General features: G+C 37.8%; 1 protein-coding gene across 17 annotated transcripts in view; it reads left to right on the forward strand.

Moving 5' to 3' along the window:
* LOC128684992 (longitudinals lacking protein, isoforms H/M/V) overlaps positions 1–24,417 on the forward strand; it is a 331,763-nt gene that overhangs the window by 198,328 nt on the left and 109,018 nt on the right. The window contains exon 6 of one of the 17 annotated variants that reach the window (XM_053771410.2): positions 23,771–24,071. The exons of 14 other annotated variants lie outside the window; for them this stretch is intronic. In XM_053771410.2, coding sequence (XP_053627385.1) covers positions 23,771–24,071 — 301 coding nt within the window. Of the gene's footprint in view, positions 1–23,770; positions 24,415–24,417 lie in introns of those variants that run through there. 2 more of the 17 variants (XM_070104011.1, XM_053771416.2) reach the window with 2 other exon arrangements.

Below are 24,417 nucleotides of genomic sequence, written 5' to 3' on the forward strand. Positions count from 1 at the left end.
TCATATGCCAGGGGTCCACTGAAAGATATTATTGGTATAACAGAAACCTGGTTCAACTTGAAAGATAGAGAAGTGCCTTCTGAATGCAACATACAGGGTTATAAACTATTCCACACTGATAGGGTCAACAGGAAGGGTGGTGGAATGGTGATGTATGTCAGACAAAATTTAAATTGTTGTCTTAGACGTAATATAAGATTAGAAACATCAAACACAGAATCTGTTTGGCTACAGTTTCTCATGGGATGTGACGAATTAATTTTGGGTGTGATTTATAGGCCCCCAAACCTTGATAGGGAGTGCAGTAAGCTGTTATGGGACGAAATTCATAAGGCATCTAGATAGGAAAATGTTGTGATAATGGGAGATTTTAACTTTAGACAAATTGATTGGAACAGTATGACAGGAAATCTTGAGTCTAGTGACTTTCTTGATACAGTTCAGGATTGCTTTTTAGAACAGGTTGTGATGGAACCAACTAGAGGAAACAATCTGCTTGACTTGGTTCTTGCCAACAAAGAGTCACTAATTAATAATCTTGAGGTTAATGATGAGCTTGGGGAAGGGGATCACAAATCACTTAGTTTCAATATATCATGGAATTACCCAGATAACTGCAATCAAATCTCTGTCCCAGATTTTCGCTTGGCCAACTTCATGGGACTGAAAAATTACCTGGGTGGGCTAAATTGGGATGTCCTGACTATGGGTCAGGTAGGTGATCTTGGTTGCCAATATGACGTTTTTCAGATCATAGTTCTAGCTGCCCAGACAACTTTTGTTCCGAGTAGGGAAATTATATCTAACAAAAATGATCCCAAATGGATGAACAATAGATTAAAACATCTCATTGGTCAAAAGAGAGGCATATCAAAAGAGGGGATGGGCAGTTAAGAAATCAATATATTCAAAGAGAAAAATAAAGAAGGGAATAAGAAAAGCTAAAAGTGATCATAAGGCTAAGGTTGCAAGGGATTCAAAGACTAACCCAAAAGGGTTCTTTCAGGTATACAGAAGTAAGATTAGGGACAAGATTGACCCACTTAACCTTTCAGGGTCCCCAGGCCCTCTCCCAGACTTGTTCTCAGGGTCACCCAAATTTCGAAAAAAAAAAAAAATCTTATGAAAAGATAATCTTTTCACGATCATAATGACACCAAAAGTATGAAATTTGAAGGAAAACTTACGGAATTATGCTCTCATGAAGTTAGCGGTCTTGATGATGTTTACACATCGGCAATTTTGCCCATTAACTATTTTGCTAGAACTCCATTTTTTCTATCGAATGAGTACAAGACACCATCCATTTATCGATTTCAACTATCCAATACAGTGGTCAAAATTTAGCAATTTTGCCAATTTCACACAAATTTCAAAAGATGCCAATTTCCAAATAGCGTCCGGAATAAACATGAAAGACATTCCTGGCGATAAAATTTCCTCTGTTCATTAGTCACGTCCCCAAGCTCCTCTTACATTCTCTTGCTTTTCACTTTGAATTTTTATTCTCACAAAAAATAGAAGATTTACTGTTAGGCAGACTACTGCATTAGTGTAAAAATGGTATAAATAATATCGGCGCACTTGTGAAAGAATATTAGACTCACCAGTTGACATGTATTGGACGCTTAGCATGATTTGTTTACTTTTGAACTTTGGTAAAAATCGAACATTTCTGCTACTTTGAGCTCAATTCCAAGGTACTTTTCATTGTAAAACCAGTCAAAATCATCTCAATTTCTGTAATATGTCTTCCATTCTATAAAATGAGACCAGGAAAACTAGAATACAACAATAAATATCATACGAAAATACTGTGCAAAGTCGCTGTTTTAATCCAAAAACATGGTCAAAGTTTTTTTTTTCTCTCATTACGCACTGTGTGGTGCAGGATTTTTGTATACTGCGCACACTGACCACATAGACCCATTCTTTCATGTGTAGGCCTACCAGCTTTCTCTCACTAGATTTGAGGGCGCTAGAATTTAGACGTACTAGCACGTCAAAAACCCTAGTGCGTAAGCCATCCTAGCACGGCCGAAACCCTGAAAGGGTTAAGAGTAACTCTGGTCAGATCACTGACAGTGATAACGATGTGTGTGAAATTCTCAATACCTAGTTCCTCTCAGTTTTCACCCAGGAAAATACTAGCAATATTCCTGAAATAATAGATTATTTAGAACAGGACGATAATAAACTATGCACAATTGCGGTAACTAGTGACATGGTCCTCAGACAAATAGAGAAACTAAAACCTAACAAATCCCCAGGCCCTGATGAACTGTTTGCAAAAGTGTTAAAGGACTGTAAAGAGGAACTTAGCATACCTTTGGCTAATCTTTTTAACATATCACTACAAACTGGCATAGCGCCTGATAAGTGGAAAATGGCAAATGTAATACCATATTTACAAGGCAGGTGACAGGTCCTTGGCTTCGAACTATAGACCAATAAGCCTTACCTCCATAGTGGGAAAATTTATGGAATCAATAATTGCCGAAGCAATTTGTAGCCATCTTGATAGGCACAGATTGATTAATGAATCTCAACACGGTTTTACAAAGGGGCGTTCCTGTCTTAAGAATTTACTGACATTTTTCACTAAGGTGTTTGAGGAGGTAGATCATGGTAATGAATGTGATATTGTGTATATGGACTTCAGTAAGGCTTCAGATAGAGTTCCACATCAGAGGCTATTGAGGAAACTTAAGGCACATGGAATAGGAGGAGAAATTTTTTCCTGGGTAGAGGCATAACCGACAAATAGGCAGCAGAGGGTTTGCATAAATGGGGAGAAATCAGAATGGGGGCACGTCACAAGCGGTCTTCCTCAGGGGTCAGTGTTGGGCCCGTTGTCATTCACAATTTACATAAACGACATAGATGAGGGAATAAATAGCAACATAAGTGGAGGACCAGACTGGGTGGGTCATTGGGATAATCCGGGGGGTGGGTCATTGGTCTAATCCGGGGGGGGGGACATGGACCTGCTCCGCATGGGCCAGTAGGCCTGTTGCAGTGTTCCTTCTTTCTTATGTTCTTATAAGCAAATTTGCTGATGACACCAAAATAGGCCGTCCAATTCATTCTAATGAGGACACTAGAGCACTCCAGGATGATTTGAATAGACATGCAATGGCCGGAGAAGTGGCAGATGCAGTTTAATATAGACAAATGCCAAGTTCTAAATGTTGGACAGGAAAATAATCATGCCACACATGAACTAAATAATGTAGATCTTAATACTACTGATTGTGAAAAGGATTTAGGAGTTCTGGTTAGCAGTAATCTAAAACCAAGACAACAGTGCATTAGTGTTCGCAATAAAGCTAACAGAATTCTTGGCTTCATATCTAGAAATATAAATAATAGAAGTCCTCAGGTTGTTCATCAGCTCTATATATCTTTGGTTAGGCCTCATTTAGACTATGCTGCTCAGTTCTGGTCACCGTATTACAGAATGGATATAAATGCTCTGGAAAACGTACAGAGGAGGATGACAAAGATGATCCCATGTATCAGAAATCTTCCCTATGAGGATAGACTGAGGGCCCTGAATCTGCACTCTCTTGAAAGGCATAGAATTAGGGGGGATATGATCGAGGTGTATAAATAGAAAACAGGAATAAATAAAGGGGATGTAAATAGCGTGCTGAAAATTTCCAGCCAAGACAGGACTCGCAGTAATGGTTTTAAGTTGGAAAAATTCAGATTCAGGAAGGATATAGGAAAGCACTGGTTTGGTAATAGAGTTGTGGATGAGTGGAACAAACTCTCGAGTACAGTTATTCAGGCTAAAACATTGTGTAGTTTTAAAAATAGGTTAAGATAAATACATGAGTGGGTGTGGGTGGGTGTGAGTTGGACCTGACTAGCTTGTGCTGCTGGGTCTGGCGTCGTGCTCCTTCCATGAGTGGAGGTGACCAGACTGGGTGGGTCATTGGGCTAATCTGGGGGGGGGCACATGGACCTGCTCCACATGGGCCAGTAGGCCTATTGCAGTGTTCCTTCTTTCTTATGTTCTTATTTTAGTCGATGTTGTTGACTTGCAAACCTGTCAGTCAGCTGCATCAGTGATTGATAACCCCAAAATGAACCATCAACACATGTTTTTATATGTAATGCCTCTGGTCTAACATAGCTTTATTACTGCTATTACCACGTATAGTGTATTCTTACAATAAAGTAAGCTAGGGAAATGAAAATGTTATTAAGAAAATCATAAGGAAGAGAAAATACATTTACATACTGCACTGTATTTATCGATACCATAAGTTTACATTGTCTGCTTACAAGATGATACCAAACACTGTAGATGTTATACATATTACTAACACTGCAATAGCAACAGAAGTTGGCTATAAAATTATTACAATAGTACAGTATGTACTACAGTAAATTTTATGCATTTATAATTTAAAATTGCATCCTTACATTTGTTTACTTTTCTCTTCACTGTGAATGGCGCCATGTACAATCTGTAAGTGTTTGTGCATAATTTTGATAAATTTTAACTTTTTTAATAGATCTGTGTATATTTTATGGTAGTAAGTGATAAACTAGACTAGTATTTACATATACTATTTGATACATTCATGAGATACTTAGTTTTTCTTAATTTTTTTTTCAATATTTCTAGGCTATGCGGTTTGTCTGCAAGTTTTTTCAAGTTGTCACAACTTTACACAAAAAAATTTTATTTATTGAAAAAATCCACCTGTAAGTGGACCCATGCAATCAAACTTGTGTTGTTTAACCCTTTCAGGGTCGAGACCCCCCTGATCCTGAACTTGCTCTCAGGGTGAAAAAATATTCGAAAACAAATTATTTTTTCTTACCAAAATCTTAAGAATATTTTTCTAAGTGTTATAGAACAAAAAAAAAAAGAATTTTTTTTTGCAATCAATACTTACCGAGATATAGAGGCATGAAGTTGACAGACAGTGAACTGCTTACGGCAACATCACCGACTGTCGGTCACTCGGTAATATTATATTTGCTTTTATTCTTCTTTTTATTTTATTTTTTAATATTTTATTTTTCAATATTTTATTTTTCAAGTAACTTTTATGGCCTGTGAGACCAATATAAGGCATATTGTATATATATTCACTCAAAAGCTACACAATAACCACACAAACATTGACAGGTGAACATTTTCACATACAGTGGAACCTCAAAAATCGAACTGCTCCCAACACAACCAATTATGTAAGTGTATTTTTGTAAGTGCTTTTATAAGTGTATTTTTGAGGGTCTGAAATGGACTAACCTAATTTACATTATTCCTCATGGGAATAAATTCATTCGGTAAAGGCACTCAAACAGCCTTCTGGACCAAAGAAAGTTCGATATTTGAGGTTCCACTGTACCTTATTCACATAATATTGTCTAGAAATATATACATATTATTTATAGATCCAAGCAATGTTTTGGATACACAGGAGTATAAAATAATTATAATGATAATAATAAGTTTCCTTGAAGCACAGTGTAAGACGAGTGTCACTCCACTGCTGACAGTGCAGCATTGGTGACATTTGATGAATGTGCATTGCCTTGGTTTTATTTGTTTTCACTGTTGTGCATAAACATGTCTATCTGTCTGTTTAGCTCTGTCTAGCTCTCTGTCTTGCTCTCTGTTTGTCTTTGCTTATCTGTCTTCCTGTTTTTTTGCTTGTCTCTCTGTTTGTCTCTCTCTCTCAGAGAGTGCCACTTGTGAACCAACAGGTATTACACACGACACAGGCCATGTCTTATTCCTGAACAAGTGAAAAATATGTATTACTTGCCACTCATGCTTACTATGCATTATATCTACAAGCACAGTATAGCACTTTCTCTGGATTTTTTGGGTTATCCTAGGTAATTTACACTGTATATTTGTATTTATGTGTACCTGTAAGACAGAGACAGAGATAGACAGACAGCTATAGATACCGACAGACAGACGGATAGAGAGACAGCCAATCAGCCAGCCAGCCGGCCATGTTGTTTACAAAAACCCATGCTCCCTTCCCTACTACCCACACTGCCCTCCCCGCTACCCACACTGCCCTCCCCACTACCCACACTGTCTTCCCCCACCACCCACATGCAAATAAGTCATTTTGTCTGACTTTTTTCAGTTATCCTAGGTAATCTACACATATGTTGCTATGCTTACACAAACCCACACTGCCTTCCCCACTACCCACACTGTCTTCCCCACCAACTATGCTGTCTTCCCCACCACCCACATGCAAATAAGTCACTTTAACTTTTTTGGTGGAAGTTGGAAGGTTGATAATGGTCTGGGTTTTCATCACTATTTCTGGTATCCTGAGCATTACTCTCTGTCACAAACTCCTCAACACCATTAGATTCATCTTCACTGACACTTCAATCTGTGTTAGAACTATCACTTGGGAAGGGAAGAGTCCCAATTCACCGGAGAGTGAGGTATTCCTTACCACTTGGCTTGGTGACCAAGGCGCACTGAATTACCACTCCCACAATGCAATGCCCACACTGACCACGGAGACTCATTCTCTCACATGTAGGCCTACCAGCTTTCTCCCACTCGATTTGAAGGCACTAGAATTTTGGCGTATAAGTATGGGACCGACCCTGGCCGTACATGTACGGGATCGACCCTGAAAGAGTTAAGGGTCAACTGTACATTGATTGTCACTGTGGTTAAACAGAAGACTAAAATCTGGATCATTATCTGTATTCATGAGCCAGAAAGTAGGAAGTGTAAAAAAGAAGGTCGATATGTAGATAAGCGAAAAATGGGAGAAATTAAGTGGGAAATAATTAAAGGTAAAAATAACTGGCACAGTATAACTTACAAAAATGTAATTATGGGAAGAGACAATGTTTAGAGTAAAACAAATTATGATTAACTTGTAACAAAATACAATAGAACCTCCATATCCATGGATTTGGTTTCTGCAGTTTTAGTTATCCGTGGTTTACTGTGGCCTGAAAAGAACCCTTAATTTTGCTTAATAATGAGTACAAAAGTCATGATGGTAGTTCTTCAAAGTCTAAGAGAAGCTGTGAAGTGCTTCCCATCGGTGAAAAGGTGTCAATTCTCGACTTATTGTGCATAATTATCAATTAAACTTTATTATAGGTATGTATGTAAACAAAAAAATTACTGTTATATATGGGTTTGCTACTATCCATGATTTCAGGTATCTGTGGTAGGTCTTGGAGCGTATCCCCTGCAGATGCGAGGGGGACTACTGTGCAAAGAATAGGTATCAAGTTTATCACCTGATATTGCACAAATTGGTAACAGTGAATCTACTAATAATAGACAGTAGGAGTTTTGAGCAAAATTTGGTAGCAGGTACTGGATAGTCTATAAATTTTGGGGTTAAAAATATATACACACAGTTTAAAGGCTAGGTCAGAATGATACACTGATTTTTACAAAAAAAGTTGAGCTAACAAGTACAATTCAAGCTCGGACTTGGAAAGTATCATGTGATATTGCTCAACCCTTTCGCTGTCGAGACCCCTGCTCACAAACTTGCTCTCAGTGTTGAAAAATACCCCCCCCCCCCCCCATTATTGTTTTCATACTAAAATCTTAACCCTTTCAGGGTTTCGGATGTACTAGTACAGCTTACACACCAGGGTTTTTGGCGTACTAGTACGCCTAAATTCTAGCGCCCTCAAATCTAGTCAGAGAAAGCTGGTAGGCCTACATATGAAAGAATGGGTCTATGTGGTCAGTGTGTGCAGTATAAAAAAATCCTGCAGCACACAGTGCATAATGAGAAAAAAAAACTTTGACCGTGTTTTTGGATTAAAACAGCGAATTTGCACTTTATTTTCGTATGGTGTTTATTGTTGTATTCTAGTTTTCCTGGTCTCATTTTATAGAATGGAAGACATATTACAGAAATTGAGATGATTTTGACTGGTTTTACAATGAAAAGTACCTTGAAATTGAGCTCAAAGTAGCAGAAATGTTCAATTTTTATCAAAGTTCAAAAGTAAACAAATCATGCTAAGCATCCAATACACATCAACTGGTGAGTCTAATATTCTTTCACAAGTGTGCCGATATTATTTATACCATTTCTACACTAATGCAGTAGTCTGCATAACAGTAAATCTTCTATTTTTTGTGAGAATATAAATTCAAAGTGGAAAGCAAAAAGAAATGTAAGAGGGGTGTGGGGATGTGACTAATGAACAGAGGAAATGTTATTTTAGTGCCAGGAATGTCTTTCTTGTTTATTCTGGACCCTATTTGGAAATTGGCATCTTTTGAAATTTGTGTGAAACTGGTAAAATTGATAAATTCTGACTACTGTATTGTATAGTTGAAATCGGTAAATGGGTGGTTTCTTGTACTCATTCGATAGAAAAAATGGAGTTCTAGCAAAATAGTTTTGATTTTTGTTGACTAGTACACTGGAATTGGCCGAAAATGGGGCTCAAAGTGGGCAAAATCGCCGAAGCGTAAACATCGTTGAGACCGCTAACTTCGCGAGAGCATAATTCCGTAAGTTTTCCATCGTATTTCATACTTTTGGTGTCATTATGATCGGGAAAAGATTCTCTATCTTTTCATTAGATTTTTTTTTTTTTTTTTTAAATTTGGGCGACCCTGAGAACAAGTCTGGGAGAGGGCCTGGGGACCCTGAAAGGGTTAAGAATAATTTTCTGAATGTTATAAAAGAAAAAAAAATTGCAATCAGTAGTTACCGAGATAGAGGCATGAAGTTGACAAAGTGAACTGCTAATGGCAACATCGGCAACTGCCATTCACTTGATAATATTATTTTTACTTTTATTCTATTTTTTCTTTTCTAATATTTTGTGGTCTGTGAGACCAATATATTGCATATTCTGTATATATCCACTCATATGCAACATAACCGTACAAATATTGTTATTATATTGTTTACAAAACTTGTTTACACAAACCAACAACTAAAAAAGTTGTTTATTACTATTGTTCTGTAATATACTGCTTCTCCTCATTTAACTACGGAGTTCCATTCCTAAGATCACTCCATTAAGTGAGGAGCATACTATAATGGTAGTGGATTTGTGTCAACCATCTATGATGTTGTTTTAATAGCACCTTTGCACCATTTATAACATTTCTGTTATATTTTTAAATGTTTATACAGTAGTGTACTGTATATTGAAATAAACAGAATAGAGGAAATCAGATCTAATATACATTATTTAGGTATAAATACTGGTCAGAGACCCCCATCGTAAGTCCTAGGCATTGGTAAACGAGTACGTCACTAAGTGAGGAGAGGCTGTATATATACACACAGTCACTGGACACCTTCCTAGAAGTGTTGCAGCTTGTGGGACTCTCTGAAACATGGTGTTATGCACAGTGCTGTTTTACAATCCTCACACAAAATGAGTGTCTCTGCATTTTTGTGGGTGAGTTGTTGTGATTGTGCAGGTTGTTGTAGTGTGTGTGGGTGGTTGATGGTGGCCTTTGTTGTGGATGTGCTGAGTCAGCAGCATGGCTACCAGCCTGGGGTGCCGCTGGTGCCACATGAAGCATTACACCACCACTACCTGCTGCCATCCCAATTGTAACATAACCCATTCTATCTTCCCCACCACCCACACCATCTTCCCTACCAACCATGCTGTCTTTCCCACCACCCACATGGAAATAGGTCTGACTTTTTTGAGTTATCCTAGGTTCTCTACACATATGCTGCTATGTGTGATAATCTGTGTAAATGTATTTGCGTATACCTGAATAAACTTAAACACTGTCTCCCCCACCACCGACGCTGATTTCCCCACCGCCGACACTGTCTTCCCCACCACCCACACTGTCTTCCCCACCACCCACACTGTCTTCCCAACCACCCACACCATCTTCATCACCCACACCATCTTCACCACCACCCACACCATCTTCCCCCACCCATGCTGTTTTCCTCACCACCTACACTGTCTTCTCTTTTCACTATCTGTTCCTGATGTAAGGCCACGGGATGTACTCTGAAATGTACTCCTTCCCCTTGGAATAGGATATGGCATACTACCAGCATGCATGTAGTCTCGTATAAATTGACGCTTCACTAGAGAATATTCCTCTTCATTGTCGCTACTGGAATTGTAATCAAGAGCTTGGAAATCACAATCAGTATCACTATCATCAGCACTGCTCACATCTGAGTCCTGGACGTCAGAATATAAGAGTCTCCTCTTTCGCCATGGTACAACTGAACATGAACGAGACATCCTAGTACCAGAGGTGGAAGGTTGATAGTCGTCTCATTTTTCAGCGCTATTTCTGGAATCCTGGGCATTGCTTTCGGTCACAAACTCCTCAAAACCATGAAATTCATCTTCATGACACTTCCATCTGTGTTAGAACTATCACTTGGGAGCGGAAGAGTCCCAGTTCACCAGGGAGTGAGGTATTCCTTACCACTAGGCATGGTGAACAAGGATACTGAATTGGCACTCCCTCAATGCACTGTGGCCTCCTCGATTTTTTTTTATACTGCACACACTGAGCACACAGATCCATTCTCTAACATGTAAGTCTACTAGCTTTCTCCTGCCAGATCTGAAGCCACTGGAATTTTTGTGTAGTATTACAGGACCGACACTGGCTTGCAAGCCGTAATGTTACAGGACCCACAGTGAAAGGGTTAAACTGCTAACAATGATAACAGTGGACAAGGAACAGTAGAAGTATTTGAACAATATTAAAATTTAAACAAGGTATAACACAATGACTAACAGTTACAGATTGAAGGTGCATGACAATCTTCACGGAGATTAGTGAGTACAAACTGCATATTAACCCTTTCAGGGTCCACAGGCCCTCTCAGAGACTTGTTCTCAGGGTCCCCCAAATTTCAAAAAAAAAAAAAAAAAATTCTTATGAAAAGAGAGAGAATCTTTTCCCGATCATAATGGCACCAAAAGTATGAAATTTGATGGAAAACTTACGGAATTATGCTCTCGCGAAGTTAGCAGTCTTGACGATGTTTACGCATTGGCGATTTTGCCCACTTTGAGCTCTATTTTCAGCCAATTCCAGTGTACTAGTCGACAAAAATCATACCTATTTCGCTAGAACTCCATTTTTTCTATCGAATGAGTACAAGAAACCACCAATTTACCGATTTCAACTATCCAATACAGTGGTCAGAATTTAGCAATTTTGCCAATTTCACACAAATTTCAAAAGATGCCAATTTCCAAATAGGGTCCAGAATAAACAAGAAAGACATTCCTGGCACTAAAATAACATTTCCTCTGTTCATTAGTCACGTCCCCATGCCCCTCTTACATTCTTTTGCTTTCCATTTTGAATTTTTATTCTCACAAAAAACCAGAAGATTTACTGTTATGCAGACTACTGCATTAGTGTAGAAATGGTATAAATAATATCGGGGCACTTGTGAAGGAACATTAGACTCGCCAGTTGACGTGTATTGGACGCTTAGCATGATCTGTTTACTTTTGAACTTTGGTAAAAATCGAACATTTCTGCTATTTTGAGCTCAATTTCAAGGTACTTTTCATTGTAAAACCAGTCAAAATCATCTCAATTTCTGTAATATGTCTTCCATTCTATCAAATGAGACCAGGAAAACTAGAATACAGTAATAAATACCATATGAAAATAGTACAGTGCAAAGTTGCTGTTTTAATCCAAAAACACGGTCAAAAATTTTTTTTTCTCATTACACACTGTGTGCTGCAGGATTTTTCTAATGCTGTGCACACTAACCACATAGACCCATTCTTTCATATGTAGGCCTACCAGCTTTCTCTCACTAGATTTGAAGGCGCTAGAATTTATGAGTACTAGTATGTCAAGGACCCTGGCACGTAAGCTGTACTAGTACGGCCGAAACCCTGAAAGGGTTAATCTGACTTAGATAGGCCAGCATCACCAGAAAATTTTGTTAGATTAGTAATGCTGATTGTCTAGTAAATCTGAATATAAAAAAGATAAGAAAGAAAAAACACTGCATAATACAGTACAGTGGACCCCCGACATTCGATATTAATCCGTTCCTGAGAGCCATCGAATGTCGAAAATATCGAAAGTCGAATTAATTTTCCCCATAAGAAATAATGGAAATCAAATAAATCTGTGCAAGACACCCAAAAGTATGAAAAAAAAAATATTTACCACATGAAATATTAAGTTTAATGCAATAGAATAATTACAAGAACAACAATAACAACTGAATAATTGACACTTGCCTTTAATGAAGATCTGGTGATGATTGATGGGATGGGAGGAGGGGAGAGTGTGGATGGTGTTAGTGTTTAGAAGGGGAATCCCCTTCCATTAGGACTTGAACTGGCAGCCTTACCATGCCTTACCACACTGTGTATGCCACTGCGATTCATAAATTTTTCAAACCAACCTTTGCTGGCCTTAAATTCACTCACATCACCACTAGTTGCAGGCAATTTCTTTACCAAATCATCATGCATTCCGACACACGCACTCCACTTTCGTACTTTGCAATTATCTCTTTCTTCATTTCAATAGTCATTAGCACCTTTTTTCTCGAAGGGTTGGCACTAGAAGCTTTCTTGGGGCCCATGGTTACTTATTTTGCAGAAACAAGCACCAAAAACAATCAGTATCACTGTAACAGTGATAATATGGATAATATGGAATGTACCGAATGTATCCTTAGATGCGCGCACACTGGCTGGCTTGTAAACACTGGCACACATGGGGCAGTTCAGGCCACACGTGGACACATCTCGTACGAATCGTATCGAATGGCTTGTTTTCCATCGAATGTCAAGGCGAAATTTTTGCATTAAAATGCATCGAATGTCGTGGGTCCACTGTACTGTGAAAAGAGATACCTGATAATATATACATGTAACTGGAAAATACTGGAAGGCCAAATACCCATTCTGCACACTACATAAAAACTTTGTAGAATGAGAGGTTTGGGTGAAAGTGTATAATAAACCTAGGGACACCATAAGAACACTTAAAAAACTGTCATCATCTGCAGTCCAAAATTCTTCAACATCCTACTAGCAGATAGAGTACATCCAGTACAGTGGACCCCCGGTTTACGATATTATTTCATTCCAGAAGTATGTTCAGGTGCCAGTACTGACCGAATTTGTTCCCATAAGGAATATTGTGAATTAGATTAGTCCATTTCAGACCCCCAAACATACACATACAAACGCACTTACATAACTACACTTACATAATGGGTCGCATTGGGAGCTGATCGTAAACCGGGGGTCCACTGTATAAGAAATATTGCCAGAATAATTGTAGAAGTCTTCAGTAGGAGACTGGGCCAGTTAATGGTCCAAGTCTCTTACTGGGCCATGTTAATGGCCAAAACATCGTTACAAGTTTGTCTTCCGAGAGTGCATTATTTGTGTTCTGGGCCAGTTTGTGCAAAATCTACCAGATCAGTCATGTTGTGATAGCTATGTAGGCTTGCAGACTGCTGGTAGCAACAGTTAGGTTGAGGGTTGTAGGGGTGTGGGAGAGAGTTGTCAGGCCTGAGCAATTAATAACAATTCTAGAAGCCGAACTGAACTCTCTGTAAAAGCTAAGTTGTCAAAGAAAAAGAAGCTCAGCCATATGAGGGCCAGTAGCTGTAGTTCAGTACACTCAACAGGCACTGAAGTTAAAGCTCCTGCACCCAGCAAAAGACTAGGTTTTCTTTGTGGACAACCCTTTCCAAAACTGACCCAGAGTAAGTGAATAAAAACACAGCAGAGACGTCTCGTAGTGCATGCACATTCACAAATCACATAGGAACCATTCTGAAGTTTTACAGATAGCAAACTGCTTTACAAATTGTGTGAGACATTACCATTCTTTGTCCTGTTATTTTCTGTACAACCACTGTATATTGAAAGGAATAATGTTAATTTTGTTATAGTACAGTGTTTTAATTGTTAACCCTTAAACGGTCCAAACAGATCGACGTTCAAATTCGTAGTGCTACAAAAGTAGATCTACTTTTTTTTGCATATTTTCAAATATAACAAAAAAAAAATGTAGATAAAAGTTTTTTTTACACGTTTTCACATGTAAAACAAAAAAAAAAATCTACATTTTTTACATACTTTCAGATGTTGAAAAAATGTATATATACGTTTGGACCATTTAAGGGTTAAAACTTTATTTGTGCCTTTGTTGCATACACCAGTACAGAACTGGAATTCTATGTTTTAGAGGAAAATGCATTTTATTTTTATATACAGCAGTTTTTTTTTTTTTTACAAGTTGGCCATCTCCCACCGAGGCAGGGTGACCCAAAAAGAAAGAAAATCCCCAAAAAGAAAATACTTTCATCATCATTCAACACTTTCACCTCACTCATACATAATCACTGTTTTTTCAGAGGTGCCCAGAACACAACAGTTTAGAAGCATATACATATAAAGATACACAACATATCCCTCCAAACTGCCAATATCCCAAAACCCTCCTTTAAAGTGCAGGCATTGTACTTCCCATTTCCAGTACTCAAGTCCGGCTATGTAAAAATAACTGGTTTCCCTGAATCCCTTCACTAAATATTACCCTGCTCACACTCCAACAGCTCGTCAGGTCCCAAATACCATTCGTCTCCATTCACTCCTCTCTAACACACTCATGCATGCTTGCTGGAAGTCCAAGCCCCTCGCCCACAAAACCTCCTTTACCCCCTCCCTCCAACCTTTTCGAGGCCGACCCCTACCCTGCCTTCCTTCCCATACAGATTTATATGCTCTCCATGTCATTCTACTTTGATCCATTCTCTCTATATGACCAAACCACTTCAACAACCCCTCTTCAGCCCTCTAATACTTTTATTAACTCCACACCTTCTAATTTCCACACTAAGAATTCTCTTCATAATATTTACACCACACATTGCCCTTAGACAGGACATGTCCACCGCCTCCTCGCTGCAGCATTTACAACCCAAGCTTCACACCCATATAAGAGTGTTCATAGCACTATACTTTCATACATTCCCGTCTTTGCCTCCATAGATAATGTTTTTTGTCTCCACATATACCTCAATGCACCACTCACCTTTTTTCCTTCATCAAATTTTATGGTTAACCTCATCCTTCATACATACATCCGCTGATACATCAACTCCCAAATATCTGAAAACCTTCATTTCTTCCATACTACTCTCCAATTTGATATCCAATTTTTCTTTATCTAAATCACTTGATACCCTCAACACCTTACTCTTTTCTATGTTCACTTTCAACTTTCTACCTTTACACACACTCCCAAACTCGTCCACTAACCTTTGCAACTTTTCTTTAGAATCTTCCATAAGCACAGTATCATCAGCAAAAAGTAACTGTGTCAATTCCCATTTTGTATTTGATTCCCCATAATTTAATCCCACCCCACTCCCCAACACCCTAGCATTTACTTCTTTTACAACTCCATCTATAAATATATTAAACAACCATGGTGACATTACCCATCCCTGTCTAAGACCCACCTTTTACCGGGAAGTAGTCTCCCTCTCTTCTACACACCCTAACCTGAGCCTCACTATCCTCATAAAAACTCTTTACAGCATTTAGTAACTTACTACCTATTCCATATACTTGCAACATCTGCCACATTGCTCCCCTATTCACTATCATATGCCCTTTCTAAATCCATAATTGCAATGAAAACTTCCCTACCTTTATCTAAATGCTGTTCACATATATGCTTCAATGTAAACACGTGATCTACACATCCCCTACCCACTCTAAAACCTCCTTGCTTATCCACAATCCTACATTCTGTCTTGTCTCTAATTCTTTCAGTAATAACCCTACCATTCACTTTTCAGTGAATTTATTCCTCTATAATTTTTACAGTCTCTTTTGTCCCCCTTCCCTTTATATAAAGGAATTATACATGCTCTCTGCCAATCCCTAGGTACCTTCCCCTCTTTCATACATTTATTACACAAAAATACCAATCACTCCAACACTATATCCCCTCTCCCCCCCCCCCTGCTTTTAACATTTCTGTCATGATCCCATCAGTTCCAGCTACTTTACCCCCTTTCATTCTGTGTAATGCCTCACACACCTTCCCCACACTCACATCCTGCTCTTCTTCACTCCTAAAAGATGGTATACCTCCCTGGCCAGTGCATGAAATTACTCCCTCCCTTTCTTCGTCAGCATTTAAAAATTCCTCAAAATATTCCCGCCATCTGCCCAATACCTCCTCCTCCCCATCTACTAACTCCCCTACTCTGTTTTTAACTGACAAATCCATTCGTTCCCTAGGCTTTCTTAATTTGTTTATCTCACTCCAAAATTTTTTCTTATTTTCATCAAAATTTCTTGACAGTGCCTCTCCCACTCTATCATCAGTTATTCCTGCAAATTTGCTAGGGGTTGCATTCCTTAAATTCATGTGAAACTGGAAACTACAAATACCACAGGATTGACTTCATATTAAATTTTGTTTCAGATTTTTGTTCATTTGTGTTGTAATGACCATATCTCTGTCATATATCATTTCAATTTGGGTAATTTTGACATTCATAAGAAATAATGAACGAATTTGGGCGTGGAAAAGCGACTGATCGGGGTAAAAATGGATAATTAAACCTATGTCCTGGTTGCCGTTCACTACAAACTTGGGTAACTGACATCTGTGAATATAGAATCATACAAATTTATAAGGATGAGTGTACAGTATTCTTTTTTACATGAACCACAAAGCTGATAATTTAAGCCCAAAATCCTACTATCTTAACCCTTTGACTGTCGCGGCCGTATATATACGTCTTACGAGGTACCGTGTTTGACGTATATACGTGTATACTCAAATTCTAGCGGCTTCAAATCAAGCAGGAGAAAGCTGGTAGGCCCACATGTGAGAGAATGGGTCTGTGTGGTCAGTGTGCACCATAAAAAAAATCCTGGAGCACACAGTGCATAATGTGAAAAAAAAAACTTCGACCGTTTTTTTAATTAAATTGCCGACTTTGTGGTCTATTTTCATATAGTATTTATGGTTGTATTCTCGTTTTCTTGGTCTCATTTGATAGAATGGAAAACATATTATAGGAATAGAGGTGATTTTGATTGATTTTACTATAAAAAGAACCTGGAAATGGAGCTCAAAGTAGGGGAAATGTTTGATATTTTTCGATGTTCAAAAGTAAACAAATGATGTCATTTTCCAATAAATGTCCAACTAGCCATTCTAATATGCAGTCATGAATGGGTTGATGTTATTTATACAATTATTACAGTATTGCAGTAGTCTGCATAATAGTAAATCTTCTATTTTTTGTTTGAATAAAAATTCAAAATAGAAAGCAATTGTAATATCAGAGGGGCATGGAGACATGACTGATGAACAAAGAAAATGTTATTTTAGAGCCAGGAATGTCTGCATTGTTCATTCTGGACCTTATTTTGAAATTGTCATATTTTTTAATTTTCGTGAAATTGGCCAAATTGCAAATTTCTGACCACGTTATTGGGTAGTTGAAATTGGTAAATGGGCAGTTTCTTGTACTCAATCGATAGAAAAACAGAGTTCTAAAGAAATAGCCATGATTTTGGTCGATTGGAACAATGGAATTAGCCGAAAATAGGGCTCAAAGTGGGCGAGATCACCTATTTGTAAATATCGCCGAGGTCGCTAACTTTGCGAGAGCGTAATTTCGTCAGTTTTCCATCAAATTTCGTTTTTTTGGTGTCATTACAATTGGGAAAAAGATTCTCTATCATTTCATAAGAAAAGAAAAGATTTTTTTTTTTTTTTTTTTTTTTTTTTTTTTTTTTTTTTTTTTTTTTTTTAATTTTGCGACACCAGGGGACACCTCAGGATTGGGGGTTGCGACAGTCAAGGGGTTAACTGGTGACATTTCTCTTCAAGAACATGTTTACATATTATCTCTCACATTTTTTATTCAAGCAGAAAAAACTCATTCATTATAATTTGTTTAATTTCTTATTTTTTCTGCAGTAGTTTTTGATTACTGTCTCGTGAGGAACTCGAACAAAAGCTCTTTTCAGATCTAAAAAAAATGCTATCTGTCCATTTCTTTTATAAATAATGGGGAGAATAATAACAGTTAAGCATGCACCAGAATTAAAATAATTACTAAATCCCCAAATACTGCAACTACCACCCGTCCTGGATGGATACTCATATCGGTCACTTTTCCTTGAGGAAAAGTGACTTCTTCCCTTAGATCAAATCTGAATATCTCCTATTTTCCAAGTGCTATATGACCCTTATGGGTTTAGAACTTCTTATTATATTAAATACCAATCACCTCTGGACTAGATGGAATAAGAGCACTTGCCCCAAGCACCAGTTGGATCAGTACTGGATTTGCCAACAAAATCGCCTCACCAAAATTTGTTAAAATCAGCTCAAAACAACCTCGGGAGACTTTTTTTTTGTCGTTATACAACACCTATAATAAAAAATTAACAGAAACCCACATTAGAGATTCGTGGACAGTGAAATCTGTAGCCCAAAGTATGTATAGTTGTGTATTAATTGAAAGTTTAGGAAATTTTGAACCAAGGGAGAGAATAAGTGTTTTTGGAGATCCTAATGTTATGGCCTCTGTATAAGATTCATTCCAACCTATAAGTATCATTATTGCTGAAACATTTTACCTGCACAGCAGACGTCTTCAATTGAATACAGAAGTCACTAATATATTGAAGACTGTTGAAGTGTAGATTTTGAGGTGTTCATTCATCCCCTTAGCTTTGAAAGTGACAGTTCAAAAAAAAAAATGGGGATTTTAAGGGTAATCTCTCATCCTAGATGGAAGGTGTTCAATTCCATCTTCTTGGGAAGTCTGATTGATCAAAGCTAAAAATTGAACACCTTCCATCTAGGCTGAAAGACTCAACACCTCTTAACTGTGTCCAGTGTACTAGTACGCAAATAATGCCAATGTATCTTGACATACTAATATGCACACTTTTGTACCTTCAAATATGTAACCTGTCAATATTTTTTGACCTCAGCACAACTCTTTGGGTTGTTTATGATGTCTTCATGCCTTTCAAAAAATCCTTCTAAGGCTAGGCAAGTAAACAGTGCATCATGGTTAACCCTTTCACTGTCTAAAGCCTCAAATTAAAAGCACTCAGTATCCACTTTAAAAAAAAAATATTCTAAAATGGTAGAGAATCTTTTTCTGAAGTTAATGACACCAAAAGTATGGAATTTGATGGAAAACTTGTGGAAATATGCAGGTGTAAATTTAGTGGTCTCAGTGCAATTTATGCATTGGCAATTTTGCCCCATTAAGTCCTGTTTTAAGCCAGTTCCATTGCTCAGTTCAACCATATTCTTAGTTATTTCGCTAGTATGCCTTCCGTTTTGTCGATTGAGCATTAACCCCTTCAGGGTCCAAGGCCAAAATCTGAAGTGGTTACCTGGAGGTTACCTGGAGGTTATTCCGGGGATCAACGCCCCCGCGGCCCGGTCCACGACCAGGCCTCCCGATGGATCAGGGCCTGATCAACTAGGCTGTTACTGCTGGCCGCACTCAGTCCGACGTACGAGCCACAGCCCGGCTGATCCGGCACCGACTTTAGGTATCTGTTCAGCTCTCTCTTGAAGGCAGCCAGGGGTTTATTGGCAATTCCCCTAATGCTTGATGGGAGGCTGTTGAACAGTTTTGGGCCCCGGACACTTATGGTGTTTTCTCTTAGTGTACCAATGGCGCCCCTACTTTTTATTGGCGGCATTTTGCATCGCCTGCCCAGTCTTTTACTTTCGTAGGGAGTGATTTCTGTGTGCAGATTTGGGACCATTCCTTCCAAGATTTTCCAAGTGTAGATTATGATATCTCTCTCCCTCCTGCGTTCCAACGAGTACAAGTCAAGTGCTTCCAAGCGTTCCCAGTAGTTAAGGTGCTTGACAGAACTTATACGTGCAGTAAAGGATCTCTGTACACTCTCTAGATCAAAAATTTTCAAAAAAAAAATTTTTTTTTATTTTTTCATATGAAATGGTAGAGAATCTTTTTGTGAAGGTAATAAAACAAAAAGTACAAAATTTGATGGAAAATTTACGAAATTATGCTCTCGCGAATTTTGATGTGTCAGCGATATTTACGAATCGGCGATTTTGCCGAATTTTACTCCCATTTTAGGCCAATTACATTATTCCAGTCGACCAAATTCTTAGCTATTTCACTAGTATTACTTCTATTCTATCGATTGAGCACAAGAAATCGCCAAGTCAACTGTTTCAACTACAAAATAAAGTGATCGGAAATTGGTAATTTGGCCAATTTAACACAAAGGTCAAAATATTCCAAATTCAAAATAGGGTCCAGAATAAACAATGTAGGTATTCCTGGCACTAAACTAACATTTCCTCTGTTCATTAGTTACATTTTGAGGCTTTACAAATAAATTCCATTTTTATTTTTTATTCACATAATGAATTTTTATTCACACCAAAAAATAGAAGATTTGTTGTTTTGCTATGTTGTAATAATTGTATAAATATCATCACCACATTCGTGAATGTATATTAGACCCACCAGCTGGCGTGTATTAGACGTGTGAGGTCATTTGTTTACTCTTGAACATCGGCAAAAATTTAACATTTCCGCTACTTTGAGCTCAGTTTCAAGCCATTTCCAGTGCTAAAACCAATCAAAATCATCTCTATTTCTGTAACAAGTCTTCCATTCTATCAAATGAGACCAAGAAATCGCAAATACAACTATAGAAAACATACAAAAAAATGCTGCAAAGTTGCTGTTTTAATCGAAAATCATGGTCTCAGTTTTTTTATCTCATTATACACAGTGTGCTGCAGGATTTGTTTTATGTGGTGGACACATACCACATAGATGTATTCTCTCATATCTAGGCCCAAATGTACCACTCATAGTTTATCAGAGTGAGCTGAGCTCATGGCGTAGATCTACAGTTTGGACCCTGAACGTAAAGCCGTAGATCTACGGGACGGACCCTGAAAGGGTTAACCCTTAAACTGTCCAAATGTAGATCTACGTTCACTCACATAGCACTCCGATTACTTCTATGTAGAAATTGTTAATTTGGCCAATTTAACACAAAGTCTACGTTCATTTCCTCTGATTTTACGTGCTTTCTGCTAAAACCAATATCTCTATTTCTGTAAAAAAAAAAATGTAGATCTACGTTCAGAGTGCTACGCGCGTGAATGTAGTTCTATGTTTGGACAGTTTCTACGGGACGGACCCTGAAAGGGTTAACCCTTAAACTGTCCAAATGTAGATCTACGTTCACTCACATAGCACTCCGAATGTAGATCTACGTTCGATTTTACGTGCTTTCTTATGTAAAAAAAAAAATGTAGATCTACGCCCGCGCGTGATGTAGTTCATCTATCAAAACTACCCTATAGAGTGCACAGAAATTGATAATTTGACCAATTTTTCACACAAAAAAAATCCAATTCAAATATAGTCCAAAATAAACAGACCTTTTAGGCACTAAAACAGCATTTCCTCTGTTCATTAATCATGTCTAAGGACTATCATATATTAGACTTGCCTTCTATTTTGAATTCATAATCACACAAAGAAAAATCAATTTTATCCTATTTCTCAGATAATATAATAAGGAATGACTGGTTATGGTTTACATTGTCCCAACAGTTGAATCAGATTTTTAAATTCAGATTTTTATTTCTTTTTATGTTTTACAAAGATAATGTAGTTTACATGTTATAAAACATTGTTAAGCACAAAAAAAAGCCACTGGTATGCATTGCATTTCAGGCAAACTAATCAACCTGTAAAACAGACTGGAGGATGTAGGGGCCTTGTCTGTCCCCAGGAAAATCGGCAAAAAAAAAAAAAACAAATATTTTGGCTACTTTGAGGCTGATATCAAGCTACTTCCAGTCCTGGAACCAACCAAAATTGTTATACCAACAAAGAGTCAATAAAGCAGTAAAAACCTTCCTAGAAAACACCTCAAAGTTACTATTTTAAACCAAACACAAGGTCAGGGTTTCCCTTTTCCCATCATGCTTTCCGTGGAGCAGGATAGTTTTTTATACTGTGCCTGCTCTCTGCACAATCCCATTCTCTCATATCTAGGCCAAAATTTACCACTTTCAGCTTATTTGAGTGGGCTAAGCTCAAGATGTAGATCTACGAGAGGGACCCCTGGCATCAGTATGTAGATCTACATTACAGACACTCATAGAGTTAACATTATCACATGCATTTGTTTCACTTTCTAGAACATATGTTATCTTTGCCAGATAATGCATTAAGCTATAAGTGTTGATGTTCTGTTCGGATTAAGAGTGGAGAGTTGCTAAATGGGTATTTCTTTCCTGGGATAAAACTTTATTGCTAGTGACAGTAGGTATCCACTGATGATATGCCATAAATATATGAAGCTGCTTATAAGTCATATATAATGATGATAATATTTGAGAGTATGTGTGAAAGGAATCCTTGTGTCAAATGCTTGCTGTGCTTAAGTGAATTATTGCATTTCTAGTTTTGAATGGTACATATTGCTCTCCCATCCAAAATTAGTTTCACACTTGTTACTTGACAAGAGTTAGCAGTAGAGTACCATGCATGGAAATTGCTCAGGAGTGTACAGAATACCATACTGTATATTTTTTGCCTCAGCAGGGTCAAGTTATCTGCTCAGAGCAGGGACTAGGAAAGTTTTCAAGTGTTTGCTCACATGTATGAGATATAACTATATATACAGTATATTGTGAATGTTTATCGCACATGCAGTAATACTACTGATAGAAATGGGACATTGTACAATAGCAAATTCACTTAAAGCAAAACTGCAGGGGAAACTTGTACTGTACATATATTTCTCATTTGGCTGGGTATTTGGGAGGCAATTAGGTTTTATGACATTCTGATTGGGATATGCTTATGGTCTGGAAACTATTTTGAATTAAATTAGAAACCTATATAGATGTCTCCTTAGTGGACTTCTGGGTTGCTAAGACAGTGCAGTTATATACCACTTTGCCAACTGTACTCGAAATTTCTGTTCTACACACTTCTATTTTTCTTTCTTTTTTTTCTACATATTTCTTTTCTCTGCTTTATTCTGTTTATCTAGTCTTTTCCCTTACAACTTTTTCTCTAATGTACTGTATCTTTTTTCTACATATATTTGCCTTCTTGTGATCCATTTTCTACATGCCTTCCTATCATGTACTACACCCCTATATGTTTTGTGGATTGATTTGTAGCTCTTGGGCTTCAATTATTAATCAGCTAATGTGATGCCTCAATTCCATTGGCTTTGTCATTATCACATTAGAATTCTTTTGTGGAGTTTGCCTCTTCTACGTCCTCCTCCAAGTTCGTTTCCCGTTACCCTCTCACTGAAGAAATTCAATTTTGTACAGTATCTTTTTGACTCATTAAAAATTTATAATTCCATTTGTCTTCTCTCGTCTTGGTCTCAGCTCTCAAACATTATTTGTTGTGTTTATCAGTGTTTGTTATGCTGTACCATATGTGTATCTATGTGAGAACCAAACTTTAATTATAAAATTATGTTACCAAACTAAATTTTTTATGGAATTTTGGTTATTTTATATACATAATAAATTTATGAAAAGTTATTTTGGTAGTTTTTTTATGTATTGTTTATAGATACGTAATTAAAGATGAACCTTTTCATTGTTGCCATGTAGAATTTGATAAGTAATGGTTAGTGATATTAGAAGACAAGCATTGCATTGCCATGGTTTTGATGACAACAGGACAGGATCCAGGACTGAAATGCCCATTTTCTCTTATAGGGGCCACTGTCAAGACGCAGTAACCCAGGACAGAGTGAGTCGCTGGGACAGACTGTGGCCCGGGCTATCCAAAGTGCTCATGTATGCCCCATCTGTGGCCACCTTGCTCGTCAGAAGAAAGACCTCAAGAAGCACTTGCGCATCCACACTGGAGAAAAACCTTATGCCTGCCCTTGGTGCTCCTACCGCTCAACTCAGAACAGCAACTTGAGGACACACATTAAAAGAGTTCATACACGGCCTCTCCTTCCTGTTGAACAGCAACAACCAGTGACAAACCAAGGAGAAGGGAACAGAACTGGTACATCTTGTCCTCCTCTTTTTGTGGATTGACTGAAAAAGAAATTGTGATTTTAAATAAAGAAATTATATATACTGTACATTAACAACAGAGTGAGACCTCTTGTCATTGGATCTTTTCTTCCCAAGACTGATGTTTTGCAGTTTTCTGACATCTGGTATCTTCAGTTATATGAAATGTGGCCCACTTTTCTACATACAGGGAATAATGTATGCCCTGGTTTATAAGAAAGATGAAGATTATTAGCAGTGTGATAGAAGCTTATCTGTTTTAAGGTATAGAAGACATCTCTCTTATTGCATGGAAGATTTATCATAATGACCAGTATGCAATATTTCTCTCCCCT

This window comes from Cherax quadricarinatus, chromosome 5 (assembly GCF_038502225.1).
Source record: "Cherax quadricarinatus isolate ZL_2023a chromosome 5, ASM3850222v1, whole genome shotgun sequence".
Taxonomy (NCBI): domain Eukaryota; kingdom Metazoa; phylum Arthropoda; class Malacostraca; order Decapoda; family Parastacidae; genus Cherax; species Cherax quadricarinatus.